The following is a 15278-nucleotide window of genomic DNA, read 5'->3' as shown; positions in this document are numbered from 1 at the left end:
CTGTGAAGAAGCCACACCATAAAACATCAGGAAAAAATATGAATTCTTTTCCCTCAAACGACAATAGGCCCCTTTTTGTCTCCCTATCATCTTCTCCAATGTGACCCTCACCCTCCCTCCCTCCCACATCTTGGGCTTGATTTCTTGGAATGAGCAAATGAGTCAACTTCATTAAAACTTCAAACACAACCATGACTCCTCCTACCCAGACACATGCACCGATGGATCCCCATCCTAGCAGCTTTCTTCCATGCATTCCTCTAGGTCTGTGGCTCTGAGCTTAGGCTGCACATTGGGATCACCTGGAGAACTTTTAGAACTATTCCCAAGCCCATCCAAAACCAACTGAGTTAAATTCTCAGGGTTAATACCTGGTCATCAGTGTTTTCTATAAAGCTTCAAGCTGATTCTAATGTGCTCCTGCCCAGATGTCACATCAGGAAATGGACATTTAACTTTCACAACCCTGTAAAGGCTCTGCTTGACCAGAAACATGGAATATCCACTTAGCCCATCCCCAGTGCCAAGCCAACCCTACGCTCTATACTTATTTTGTTGTTCCTTACTCATTTTCTTTTCTTTTCTTTTTTAGAGAGAGAGAGAGAGAGGGCACATGAGCGAATGCATGCATGCACACAAATGGGGGGGGGGCAGAGGGAGGGAGAGAATCTCAAGCTTGTTCCATGCCCGGTAGAGAGCCTGATACGCGGCTCCATCCCATGACCCCGAAATCATGACCTGAGCCAAAGTCAAGAATTGGACACTTAACCAACTTAGCCACCCAGGTGCCTCTCCTTATTCATTTTCTATCTTTCTCTTCCTCTTCCTTATTGTTTATTCTATAAAAGCTTCTTGCTTTCCACCTTATTTTGCAGCTCTCTGGATCCCTGGGAATGGAGGCTGTCTGCTTCATGAAGTGGTAAATGAAGTCTGTTTGTATCACCCAGATCGTCTTCTTTAGTCGTCTCTAACACTTATGATAGTTGAGTGATCTAAAACTAGATAGGACTTGAGCCTGGGACACAACATGCGCTCTACACAGTGGCCATTAGTATTGTTTCCTGCCGCGATACCTTCTGGGGTTCACCACAGCTCTAAAGACTCCACAGGGTAGCCTTGACCTTGGCATCTCAAGAGGGACAGCCTCAGCTCTGATTTCTAACCATTGCTGGTGCCTGAAGTCTCTTTCTGTGCTTATAACACAGGTTTTGCTGGGCAGGACAGGCAACTTCCTGCCTGTCCTGGATTCTTACTGCATCGTGAATGGCAGGAAAGCTGTCACCTGATTGCTTATTTTAAGCTCTCATAAATTTGCTCTCAGAAGAAAAGAAGCAAACAGAGTAGTCAGAAGTCTGGATATACCAGCTCTGAATGGCCTGGTTCTGTAGGAGCCCATGAAGGGGCGTGGGCCTGTACACCAAGGTCAAGGTGGATTTCTCCTAGAAACGCATGTCAGAGAGACGCCTCACATGTGCAAGGCCCAATGGATGCACCAATGTCTGGACCAGAGGAGCCTGTATCACTTACCTTCGAGAGGCGGCTCATTCTCTCTTCATTGTCTTCCAGGACACGCAAACTTGGAGGCACATACCAGAAGCAGACATTTGTGTGCTGAGGCTACAAGGAGGAAAGTAACATTCATACTCGGCCCATCGTGGCAACTGAGAAAATTCCAAGCACATTTCAAATCTATTCTGCAGCTTCCGAATAGAATCTGTTTTAAATCCATTATCGCTTCTGGAGTGCCTGACTTTCACCACATTATACAGAGTTACTGTTTTGTGAGTTTGATTTTTTTACTACAGCTCAGAACAGCAACCCCATCAGCCCAGCTTCTCCTTGGTAATGGTCCTGCTTACCTAGACAATACATAATTGACTTAAAAAAAAAAATCAGTGATGAGAACTGGTAGGAACTGGAACTGACTCAACTTTTGGGGATCATAGGGACAGGAATACGCACCTTTCCATCAAACACCATTTCGTATCCTTCTCTGTTTTTTATGATATTGTATAAATACTCTGCCAGCTCCAAGCACTTATCAATATGTGCTTCAAACCCAGTAGTGCCCTGAATAAGAAAAGAAGAAAGCTTATCAGGCAGGCTGAGAAAGGCGGGTGGGCTCTCTGTGGGACTAATCTCTCCGGAGACTGAGGCTTTCTCTGCCACTTCCGCCTCCGCTCTGGTCCCCACTTTGCTTGCATAAGACTCTGCTTCCAGAGCCTTCCCTGGTGATGATTTCTCCTTTGATGCTCTCCCCTCAGGTGTTTTTGTTCCTTTCATGTCATCACAGCTCCCTACCGAGGATTCCTTTTCTTCCCGAGCCCCCATTCTCTAGGCAATTATTTTGATTACTCAAGGGGAAAATTTGCCTCTGCCATTCCGAGGGGTAATTATGGAAGTCATTAATGACAGGAGGCTGGGCTGTTCTCTTCCTGCGGAGAAGCAGCAGCACCAGAGAGCCCCCAGCAGGCCTGCTTAGCTCCTGTCCGTCATGAAAATTTACCATTTCCAGACCCTGCTTTTGTTCACCAATGTACTCCCATTATAGAACAAATAGGGTAGGTACTCAATGAATATTTGTTGAACAAATGAATATATGAATCTTTAAGGGGCACACAGATGCTTTGTTAGCCTGTCATTCTGCAAAGCTCATTAGATTTCTCCTCTGGGGATAAATCACTCATATGTTTGTAACGGGCGAACATTATCAGGGAGGTCTTTTTGTTTCCGGCTGTGGAAGCCCAGGATCTGGGCTTGCGAAAAACAACACTACAGCCATGGACTGGAGCTGTTTAACAGACCTTGGGACACTCCAGGGAATTACTTTTCAAAATGGCTTTCCTCCTAACTCCCCCAGCATTTGTGGAGCGCTCATAGAAAGCTTAGAAGACAGCTAATGCGCATCCCAGGAGCACTTAGAAGAGGCCAACCAGTGACTAACCCAACATGGAAACTGGAGGGAGCAGCTGTAATGGACGTAAGACGGGCCCACACTCCTATTGACGGTCTCATCATCTCAGCATAGCCAGTGACTTTAACATCTGAAGCCTTAAAAGAAATCTGATGGGTTCAGGAATCTTTTCTATGGAGATTGCTGCCCTAGTTGATGAATCAGAGAGTCTGACTGGTTCCTGATGACCCCAAGGATGGGTCCCGATTGATGCCTGAACACCCAGGCCACAGCCTATACCATGCGCTCTATGACTTTGTGGTGCCAAGGATTTGGGGTTGGTTTGGACTGATCTGGCAGTTTGGGTATACTGGGGATGGACCCTAGGTAGGAGGGAGAGAAGTTAACTGTTCTCCAAACTGGACCCTTTGAACCAGTGTAGGGTTGGCTTTAAACTTGCACGTACCTGATCCAGGATATGGCCAGGACCAACAGGACTCTGACCCTGGCCAGCCCCATGACCTTGGCTAATCTTTTTACTGGTCTCCTGGGAAAGGTGGTGCCTGTGTGATTTCCCTGCCACACAGGGGCACGGTAAGGTAAAACGAATGCTCTGAAAAGGAGTTTGGTTGTATTGCAAAGGCACTGGGATTATCGCAGACTGGAGGGGGAGCCCTCTGGCCTTTGCTAGTCTAGGACTTCATTCGAGAAGATCAGGAGTAACCCAACCATCCCTTTAGTTGTAAGCTAAAAAGGTCCAAGGGGAAGCGAAAACTCTAGTGTGCCCTTTGAAGCCTGTCTCTGCGTGTTGGGTATTTATGCGAATAAGATCCATATTTTATTTTCAAGGTTTTGAAGGTTTTTAGGAGATTCTCCAAAATGTACTCATTCATCAAATACTTGCTGAGTTGCTGTCCTATGCCACAGTTGTTATTCTGAGAGTGACGACAGCCCCTGGAAAACTCGATCAGGTGTGGCATTACCATGATCTGGGTTGCTATGAGGGAAATTGAGATCTCTGAGGGGCACGCCTAAGTGAAAGTCTGGACGCTGTTGTCTGAGTTACGCTGAGGGAGCTTCGGGAGAAAGATGGTTTTATTTTCTCCCTCATTGTCCACACGCTTAGGATTGGTTTGGACTGACTTGGCTGAAATACACATTCCACAAGGTGTTTCTTTTGCTCACTACTGTCCCCCTCCTACCAGCAGGGCTGGCATATATTAGGTGCTCAATGTATGTTTGTTGAATGAGTGGATGAATGAATGGAAATCTACTTTTAATCCCTGGGGCAGTGTTTTTACACAGTATGTTCTGAGGAACCATTTCTATCGGCACCAGGTTAACTGTGTTGATAATGTAGTTCTGCTGGTTGAAATCCTACGTATTGTACCTATCCTGTTCTAGACCCATCTCCGAGGCAACCTCTTAATAAATCATTCTTGGCTCTCAAACTAGGAATGGGCTCTCCATCCTTTAACTTCTCAAGGTGCGTCTGTGTCTCTTTTACAACCAGGTATGTTCTGTCTTATGTGATGGTTATCTGTGCATTTATCTTACCTCGTCTGGAAAATTGTGGTCCCCTCATCTCACCCAGCATCAGGCCCAATAACAGATACTCATTACATACTTATTAAAATAAATTAATATTTTAGAGAGAAAGTGAACATTCATTCAGTCACTCAGCAAAGGGTGCCTGGCATTACTTTCCCTTTAATAGTTTTCTCCTGGTATTTTTTTTTTTCTCAGCCATTTGCCAGTCCCTCTGTTATCTACATTTTTAATGAGGGAGGCCAATCACAGAAAATGATAAGGAAATCTGCTGATATGCATAACCATACACAGAGAGATTTACCATGAAAACTAGGTAGTTACATAGTAAGCCATGCTGGTAGACCTAAAATCAAGGTATGTTCATTTTTTCTATCTCTTCCTTCCTTCCTTCCTTCCTTCCTTCCTTCCTTCCTTCCTTCCTTTTTCTTTCTTTCTTTCTTTCTTTCTTTCTTTCTTTCTTTCTTTCTTCTTTCTTTTTCTTTCTTTCTCTTTCCTTCTTTCCTTCCTCTCTTTCTTTTTGTTTTTTTCTATCTACACTGAATTTTAACCACTGAGGAAATCTGTAAAATCTGGAAAATAATCATCAAGTCGTATTTAGCATTCTCTAATAAAATACAGACAAAATGAAAGATCTCCTCACTAAGAACAGAGTTGAGGGCAGGCACAGGGCCTCTGCTCATGACAGGCTTACGTATGGTATTACCGCCTGGACTGCCTGCTAGCATTCACATCAAGAGGCTTATTTTTTTGCCTACAGTTGCTTTCATCAAGTTCTCTTGGGCTTAATGTGATGGCTGTCATTAGTGCATTTAGCTCCATTAGTCATTAACAGATTAAGGAATATTTATAGTTAGGTTACTAGTTTTCATGCGGTTTGTATTGCTAAGGAGAAAATGTGGCTTCACTTGAATACCGCGTTCTCCAGGCATATCCAGTAACAGGGTTTCCTGATGAAAGCTGCCTGCTCCTCAGGGTTGTTTTTGCAGATCCTTTTCTCATGCCTGAGGAGATACGAGATAGAATGTCATAGCCAACTCTTTTTCGGTTCTTCTTAGGGCAGGATGACTTCTTCCCTGGCTGGCGTCACTAGAGAGCTCGGACAAAAGTGTGATTACCCTTCCCCCTCTTCTGGATTGCAGGACTGAGCTTAGGGCTTTTCACTATTACCATTTCATTTTGCAAAACATGCAGCTTTAGGTCGAAAAGCAAATGAAGTTTTTGCCATTTCCGTGTCTAGATACTCAGGGTTTGGCCTGAGGAATTAAAGGAATACGCACCCCTCATTTATGGATAAATTACGTGGCCGCTGAGGTCGTTCCTTGTTTTTTTTCTTTTTTTCTTCCCTCTTCTGATGCCTCTGCTTCAGTGCGTTCGGGTCTAGATCCTTGGCCCTTATTTCAGGCTTCAGTCGTTCCTGTTGTTTCATTCACACCTGATGGCCTCCGAGTTCTTTCTCTTACAGCCAACCGCTGCCCCATGCTGGCGAGGGGGCTTCAGATGGAAAAGGAGCAGCAGGAACTGATGAACCATGAGAGGAGCACTTCTGTGCGAATATAGCTAATGATCGTCGTCTTAATAGAAACACCGCAGGGAAAGGGGGCGGAAAGGCTGATCCTGAACAATATCTAGAGATCGAGCTCTCCTCAACTACCCAGCTGATGTTCACGCTCGTTGTTTGATTCCCAGCAATTAAGGAAATGAAAAACCTACTCATTTTTAAACGATTTGAGAGGACACCAATAATTCCTGTTCTTGATTTAGTTATTTTTGCCAAAAGAGACTCATTCCAACAGAATGAGTCTCATCTTGGGTGGTGGGGACCCAGGAAGTGTCCCTGTCAGGCTCTCATCTTTCGAGAGAGGAAGGGGCCCCTGCCCATCCCACCACCTTTACCAGGGGAACAACTCCAGGCAGCCGCTCAGAGGAAATTCAGCTGGCCACAGACCCTTACGGAGGTCTGTCTGAGAATATGTCAGCCCAGCCAACCCCAGAAACCCTCTAAGAGTTATTTCTGCACTAAGTGAGACCATCTTTCTATTTAAACTGCCTTTTTCCTGAATAGATCTAAGGAAGCTTCCGTAAGATGACTGCATTATTGCTGACTGCATTATTTCACTCCCGAGCCCTCTCGGTTTCTTGTTAGCTCTCTGCCTCTCTCACTGCTCAAGGCATTCAGTTGACTTTGAAACGTCTTACAAGCCGCGGCAGAGGGAACTTGCTGCTGTGAACGTGGTTCCTGCCTCTTCACACAGACCCGGGCAAGAGCACAGTCTGTGGTCTCATCCTGGCAGGTCGCACTCGTGCCGACCAAGTTATCTTGCGTCCCCCGGATGGAAGGGCCCCCTGTTTGTGTGGGCTACTGAGAAACCATCCAGCCCAATCCGTGGCCCCTCCCTCCAACATAGAGGACCGCGGGGCATGCCAGCCTCCCTCTAACCTTGCCCTTTCTCGTTTCCTTTGTCAAGTTTCCCTTGTGGACTCTTTGAGCGGATGGGTTTTCTAGCAGTTGGGTGTCTCTGGCACGTCAAGCTGGCATTGGCCATTGCCTCCTGTGGGAGGTAAATGAAACCAGGTGGGAAGTCACTGATTTGTGACATTGAAATCAGGAATCTGGTCCAAATGAGAAAGAAAAGCTTTGATCTTTCCAGCCTGCTTACATTTCAGCATGCAGGTATCCTCTTTGAAGGCTGCTTACAGAGTTTCTGTTTCTGAGAGGAGCGATCAAGTGTAGTTAAATTCTGGGCTAAACGGAGAAATCTTACAAAAGGAGGTCACTGGGTAGTTCCAGGGTTGTTTTTTTTTTTTTTTTTTTTTTTTTTTTAAAGAAAAAGCTTTGTAACTAGACGATATCCCTTGAAATGTGGAAAGGAAGCTACCGTGCTGGGTTTTGTCCTCCAAACAAAAAGAGGGCATCATCCTCCCCGAGGGATCAATCACTGCGTAAAAACCAAGAGTTGAGAGACGACAACAACAACACGCCTCTAAAGAATCCAGATGTTCTGTTGTAAAAGCAACCTGGGTTTGCTTTCTAGATGGGTGAGTATTAGAAGCAACTTGGCTTCAGTCCTTGCCCGTGCGGGAGGCGGATATCTAGATGTGGGATCAAAGAAACAATCTCGGGTAGTTTTCGATTTGGAGATCAATGTTTAACTTCATGAAAGGGTCACCAGATATAGTTTCTGTCTTTAGGCGACACTCGGTCAATGTACACGTGCTCACCTTCGCCCTCCACATTAGCCATAATTTGAAAACATCGACGTGGCGTCCGCACTGTAAGGCCTTGTCCCCAGTGTCGTAGGACAGGTCATAGTGCTTATCTTGCTGGAAGAGGTAGGAGGCATGCATCTGGTTGCAACTCTGCATCAGTCCCTAGAAGAAAAGAGAAAACTTAGGCAGCGCTACTGACTTGATCAGGGGCTCTGTTAGATTTGCGTTGTGGGGAAAATTATGAAGGAAAACCATTTTTATAGGGACACGGAACTTCCTGGAGAAAGAAAGCAGGGAGAATCAAATGTTTAAAGTGGGGCCAAGGGGCACCTGGGTGGCTTGGTTTGGTTAAGTGTCTGACTCTTGATTTTAGCTCAGGTTGTGATCTCAGGGTCATGAGTTCGAGCCCTGAGTCGGGCTCCGCATGGAGCTTGCTTAAGATTCTCTCCTTCTGCCCCTCCCCATCCCTGTTCATGCATTTGTGCATATGTGTGCATGCTCTCTCTCTCTCTAAAAAAGTGAAAAATAAAATAAAATGAGACCAATATCTGGACAGTATGAGCTGTTTAGATAGGTCAGTTCTGTGGGATAAATGGCTCAGGGTCAAATGTAACTACAGGTTAACAACAAGGGCATATAAGCTTTAACTCTCCTTTTAAGAGGCTGTGATTCCTTAGAAACAATCATAATCAGAGTATAATGTTCGTTCTTTGAGGGACCATCCTGCTATTTTGGTTTTGTTGTAATTAAAATACTTCAGAAACTCTTTGGTTCTGGGGCGCCTGGGTGGCACAGCGGTTGGGCGTCTGCCTTCGGCTCAGAGCGTGATCCCGGCGTTATGGGATCAAGCCCCGCATCAGGCTCCTCCGCTATGAGCCTGCTTCTTCCTCTCCCACTCCCCCTGCTTGTGTTCCCTCTCTCGCTGGCTGTCTCTATCTCTGTCAAATAAATAAAATCTTAAAAAAAAAGAAACTCTTTGGTTCTGTAAAATACTAATAGTGTGATTATTCTAGTGTTTCATTCATACTTAGTTCAAGTATTTTATCATTTGGCTGTTAGGGTTTGAGTCCTCTTTGGAAGTCATAGCTTTTAAGATAGGTTATTGTTATTTTTATATGCTGAAATCTAAAACAATAAAGACATTGTTATTCTGAGGCGTGTTAAATAGCCAATCTTTCAAATGCCAGGTTCCCCTTTCAAGAGTGGCTAGTACTGCGTTTTTATAGTTGGTTGCTTGTGGTGGTTAGAGTGGGACGTTTCATTGCCAATGATCTTTCCTTTGCCCCAGCACCAGAAGCTTAGCATGGAAAATGGGTGGCAAAGTGAACTACTCCAAAGAACAGGGAATGAATCATGCTTTCTGACTAAAACAGCACTGTCAGTCTCCTCACCAGAAACCCCACCACGTTTCAATTTGTCACGAACCACAGGCAGCCTTTGACTCTTTCATTATCTACAGTATAATTGTGATTCTACAGAAGCTTTGGCATTTGTTGTTTTTTTCCTTGTGACTCATGACAAGAGAAGAGAAGACTAAGACGCGATCACCTAGTTGAAGTTAGAAGTGAGAATTCCTTAAAAAAAAATCACCAAATGAAAACCAAATGTAATGCAACTAGGTAACTGAGACCTGAAAGATCAGATGGTAGGCAATGAAGCTGGGCTCGACCCTATAGCTGGGGCTTCGTTTGCAGTGGAATTCATTGTTTCTTTTTTGAGAGTAAGGGGAATTAAATAATTGTAATAGAGCAGTAGAATGACATTGGGTTTGAAAAAGAAAATTCACTCGAAGACCTGTAAGATTGAAAACTGCAGTTGCAACAGGGCTTCTAATTTGTTTCGTGGTCACAGAAGCTAGGCATGCACGCTCGCGTACGGAAAGGTGTCACTGGTCATAAGGGAGACCATGCCAGACTGTGGAATGGTGGATAGAGCGGACCTGGGAGAGGAAACACAGGACCTCTCAAAGGCTGGCCAGCACCAGTCTCACTGTACAAAAGGATAAATAAAAGTCATGTTTTTTGCATAAAGGGCCTTGATGAGTTAACACTCTGATTCCAAGCCATTAAAAAGTTATAGACCATTATGCGGCCAGCTATTTTAAGTACACTAATAATTGCTGTGCTAGCAAGTAGTTGCTGTAAAAGCAATTCCTGGGGTCAAATAAATTTAGAAAACTCTACATCATAAATCCCTTCTTCAAAGATAGTTGCAATGTATATCAGCATATTAAAGGCTCTGATATGCCCTGAAGTAACGAAACTTCCCTCTAACTCTTTCATCTAAAATATCCCAAGCTTTTTTTAAACCCAGAACTCTCTTATCATAGGACACTTAATACAGTCCTATACAATGGTATTATTCCTTATATCTCAATAAGGGACATGCTGTCAGAGCATCATAAACTCTTGGATTTGGGAGGGATCCTAGAGCTTTTATTTTACTTCTTCTCAATGAAGGAATCTTTTCTATCTTCTTACTAATAAGTGGCTGTCCCATCTCCAATCACTTCCCCTGGTGCTGATTTTATTCCTATGCAAAGCACTCATTACCTCTGGGGAAGCTTAATTTTTAGAAAAGCTTTCCTTTCATTGACCGGAAATCAGACCTAAAATCATGGCATATTCTGATTGTGCCATCAAATCAAACCCAGTGCTACTGACCCAGTTCCCTGAAGCTCAAGGAAAAAATGAATTTCTCCCACTTGAGAGTCATTTAAACTGTGAAGGCTGCCATCCTCCAGCCCTTTAAGTTTCTTTTGCTTTTTAAATTAGACATCCTTAATTATTTCAACCATCCCTCTCACGTGTTCACCAATTGTTCCCCACTGTTTGAACGCTAGCTTGATGTGGTCCCATATGCAATCTGGCATTGACCTAAGCAACCACTGAAGGCTTGGTTTATCCAGAGGACAGTGGGAGACTACCACCTTCCTCATCCTGACACTCCACTTTTTTAAAACCATTAATATTTTATGAACACTAAGTTTCTCTTGACCCATTGTTGACCCTGTTGAGTACAACCTAACATGTTCTATGCCTTTTTCCCAAGTACATTTTAGCTAAACCCATATAGCTGTGGCTAACTGGTTTTCCACAAGGGTGCCAAGACCATTCATGGAGAAAGAGTAGTCTCTTCAATAAATGGTAGTGAGAGAACTGGATGTCCGCATGCAAACTCATACCTCACACCACACACAAACATTAACTCAAAATGGTTCGAAGACCCAAATCTGAGAGCTGAATTTGGTTGTGTTTTCTTAGAAGTGTTGACAAGGATGCAGAATAAGTTGGAACTCTCCCCCATGCTGGTGGGAAAGTAACATGGTTCAGCCACTTTGGCAGGTCCTCAATAAGGAACATATAGAATTATCATATGATTCAGCAACTCCATTCCTCCACTGAAAACAGGTCCATCGTTTGAAAACAGATATTCAAACAAATAATTGTCCACAAACGCTCAGAGCAGCTCTATTCATAACAGCCAACAAGCAGAATTAACCCAAATGTCCACTGAAGGATGAATGGATAAATAAGCTGTGGTATATTCGTACAATGGAATATTGTTCAGCCACAAAAGGAATGAAATTTTGGTACATGCGATGATACAAATGAACCTTGCAAACATTATGCTAAATATTTACTATGCTAAATAAATACATCATACTAAATAAAGTAAGCCAGACACACACACACACACACACACACACACGTACAATTTAACAATGTATGAAACAATGCCTGTCTTGTCAACTCAAAATAAAACCATCCTATACATGGAAATAAGAGCAGGATAATTATAATTATCCTCATGAACAATTTCCCCTTTCTGGATATGGCTTACTGTTCCAGCCTGTGAATCATCCTGTATTCTGATTCTGTCACCACACATATTTACTCTACCAAACGCCACTGATGGACGGGGCCATGAATCAGGAAAGCCGTACCTCTTCTCTAACCAGGAGCGCGGAGCACTGCAAAGGGACGCCCATCATCTTGTGTGGGTTCCATGTCACAGAATTGGCCCTACAGGAAAGAAATGGAGTTAAGAGGGTGGCACCTATGACTGGCTTAGACTACAAGGCCCTATGCCAGGACAACAGAGCTTCGAGGTTCTTAGCGCTATTTCTCAGACTCCTGGATGACACTAAATTTACAAAATAAGACGTGGACTCTTAAATCTACAACCTTTTCTTTGCCTACAGAGAGAGTAGGCGAGGGTGGGCATCTTCATGCGGCACCCCCTTAGCTTCCACGGAGAAATTCAGCCAGCCTCCATGTGATTTGAGAGCCCCTTTGAGTGGCTGGGATCATCCACTTCAGGGTCCTGCCTTTGGTGGCCAATGAAGAGGGCACCAAGCCCAGAAAGGGGCTGTCTTCGCATGCCTCCATGGTTTCTGGAAGCACAACCATAGTGGCCTGGAGCTCAGAGCGATGGCTCGTTTCACTGCTTAATTTTGTTCTTCTCACCCAACCTCTCCTTCTTCCTCTTCAATTGATTATTATATTTTTCATATCTGTCCTTTCATATTAGCTTTTAGCTCATCCTATTTCCATCTCTTCTCTGACCCAGATACATCCTTCTAGACCACAGGTGGGATATGCTATGGCTCCTATAGTAGTTTTCAATCTATTTTGTTCCAACACACTTGAGAAATACAATGCCCTCCCATCAGTAATACAGCTTCTCAGGGTTTTATGCTATTTGCAAAGTCTAAAGCATAGTTCTGGGTCAGATTCTTGTATTAATAATAACAAAATAATAATAATAATAATAATAATGCCATCAAGGGTGAGTACAGGCCATGTGTTCAGTCTTGTGTCCTTGCTCTACCCTATACCCATTTTCATTTTTCATGACACCATTTTCATCACACCAGATTATTTTTTATTCTCAGAAAATTCTATTCTCATGCTCCTGGGTCTCTTAATGCTATTTCCTCTTCCCGGAATGTCATCTCTCTTTGCTTCACTTGGTTAAATCTTACTTATGCTTTAAGGCCCAGATCAAGGGTTATTTTCTCTGCAGACTTCATCAACATCATTCAACTTCTCTCTCTCGGTTCCACTGAACTCCAACCAGCTCCTCCTCCAGCTCCCAGGGAAAGCAAGTGTCCCCTCCATGAGTGAGTTCCTATCATGCACTTCACGTGTTTATCAGCAAGGTGAGTGCCTGTGCATGTCTTCTGAGAGCCTGAGGATCCTTGGGGATGAGACTTATGAACATGACCTTGGTATAAACAGACTCACAGGTGGAGGCAAAGGAGAGCAACCTGCGTCAGCTGCCCCCAGAGTGCCACGGATCACTGCCCCTCCTCTGGCTGAACAATAGACTTGGGCTCACCCTGCTCCCAGCGCTCGAGGTGCAAGAACCTTGGGAAGAAATGAGGAGCTGGGAAAGATCCCATTCTTCTATCTGATGAATGGTGGGTGTCAGCTGGACAGTCAGAGAACACTTACTAGCCTGGGGATCTCATCTGAATCAGTGAATAGGCCATCTCATCTTCTGATACCCAGTAAGCATTAAATAAGGTTGGCTCCTACTATTGATTTCAATTCTATCGTTTACACACCTTGTGACATCAAGTACATATATACTGCTTCTAGAAAATTCTACAGCTCTATCCTTAATCCTGATGAAACTCAGCTTTGTCAGTAATGACACCCGATAGGAGAAGAAAATAACTATTTTTCATTTCTCTGACCGGAGGTGTTTGTTTCGATGCAGTGGCCAACTTGTCCTTGAGCACATATACACTGCTTCTAGAGTATTCTATAGCTCTACGCCTAATCCTGAGGAAACTCAGCTTTGTCAGTAATGACACCTGACGGAGAAGAAAATAACTGTTTTTCATTTCTCTGACTGGAGATGTTTGTTTCGATGCAGTGGCCAACTTGTGTTTTTAGAATAGACGCTGCTGAGGCCCACGACTACCCGTCACGGAGTTCTCGTCCTGCCTGTCTCACAGAGGGGCTGCCTCACGGACATGGCAAAAAAAACTGCACAGAGTGATTCAGTGACATGTCCTTAGTTTGAGAAAAGTTGGCAATTTATGAAAAATAACCCCAGGTTCATTTCAAAATGTTTTGTTGTGAGGTTCAGTCATGTGGCTGCTTTGATTTACTCTGTTAGAGAAAAGTGACTCTCTGAGGGCTGTTTTAAGACATGTCCTTGTGCCCTCATTTGCACCTCAAACTTAGCAGGCCCCACATGAACTCATTAACCTGCCCCTCCTCATCCTTCCAGATCTGTTCTTTCTCGTGCGTTCTGTGCCTCAGTGCCTCACACTGTCTTCCCCCCACACATCCAGCTCTCAAACCTCAGCATGGTAGTAGCATTTTCTTCTTCCTGATCTCCTGCCATCACCCTTTGCAGCTCTGGTCGATTTTTTTTTTTTTTTTAAGTGCGTTATTCTGTAGTCTTTGGTGCTTGTAATTTTTGAGGAAGATGTTTCATAGAGTACAACAAGCTAATGCTAGCTGGGTCAAAGATAGCTACAAAAAAATGTCCCCCATACTTTTCCACATATTATGTAAGACTGTAAAGTCTGCCAAGGTGGAAAGTCTCTGGAATTTCTTCAAGTATTGGAAAATGAGGCTAAAGAAAGTATTATATACAAAGAGTGTTTAAGCATTCTGTAATACGCAAGGCTCTTCGTGTAATTAGAGCGCAACTTATCTATATACACACGGATTTATGCTGCTCCTGATTGGTTCTGTGGGCAGGCCCTCCACTGAGACTCCCTGCGCAAGACGTGGACACTCCAGGAGCTTCCAATCACTGTCGTGAGTCCCTCTCAGTCTCCATCCAAACTTATCCGGACTTCCTCCAAGGACCCTTTCAAACCTCTGTGTCCTTGCTCTTCACCTTCAATGTCCATCTTCCACTTCCGCCTGACGCAACACCGATGCCCAGCCCTGCGTGAAGTCTTCCTTGAATAACCCCGTTCAGCAGGAATCGTTCTTCTCTGTGCTTGCCAGTCAGCTTGCTTGTCTGTCTCTTGAGCCTTTACTTCCTCTGCCCTGAAGGTTAACCCACCATTGACTGTCACTCTTCCCTACTAGATTCTGAGCCCTTAGAAAACAGGCTTCACACCATGTTCATCTTCGCGCCCTCATTGCGCCAACTGATGCGCCTTGCAGACGACAGAGGCTCAGTCACTGCTGAACCGAATGTGTAACCCCCTGGCTCTCGGGGCAGGAGTGAGGGCAGTGACGGTAATATGGCAGAAGCTGTGCCAGGACCTTCAGCTGGGCCGGAAAACCTTCAGAGGGGACCGCCGCAAAGGGAGACTGCAGGCACGGCAGCCTGCCGTGGGGAGGGATTAAAGCGGACCGTTTACAAGGCACAGAAGCGTGCTGGGAGTGTTAGGGCTCTTGGCACACCCTCTCCGCTACGCTGTCTCTAGAAAATTCGACAGTATCAGCAAGGATGAAAGCTGTTTTCTGAGAAGTCGGTAGGTACTTGAAGGGAGTGCGAGGCCGGCTCTGGTGACTCGTGCCATTTTGTTATGAGGATGGCACTCTGGGGACCCTGTGACCATGGGGGAAGCTCTTGATCCGGGGACAAGAATTGACCACGGATTTCCTCCCCTTTACAGTGAATTCTTGGGAAAACATATACCCCC

General features: G+C 44.6%; 1 protein-coding gene across 1 annotated transcript in view; it reads right to left on the bottom strand.

The window, feature by feature from the left end:
• Positions 1-15278, bottom strand: part of GAD2 (glutamate decarboxylase 2) — an 87623-nt gene that overhangs the window by 6389 nt on the left and 65956 nt on the right. Inside the window, exons 12-15 of the mRNA XM_008709679.1 lie at positions 11598-11676; positions 7664-7813; positions 1963-2070; positions 1528-1617 (exon numbers count right to left, since the gene is read on the bottom strand). Of these exons, the coding sequence (XP_008707901.1) occupies positions 1528-1617; positions 1963-2070; positions 7664-7813; positions 11598-11676 (427 nt within the window). The remainder of the gene's footprint in view (positions 1-1527; positions 1618-1962; positions 2071-7663; positions 7814-11597; positions 11677-15278) is intronic.

Source organism: Ursus maritimus, unplaced genomic scaffold (assembly GCF_017311325.1).
Source record: "Ursus maritimus isolate PB19 unplaced genomic scaffold, ASM1731132v1 scaffold_31, whole genome shotgun sequence".
Lineage (NCBI taxonomy): Eukaryota > Metazoa > Chordata > Mammalia > Carnivora > Ursidae > Ursus > Ursus maritimus.
This window is presented reverse-complemented; position numbering and strand designations above follow the sequence as displayed.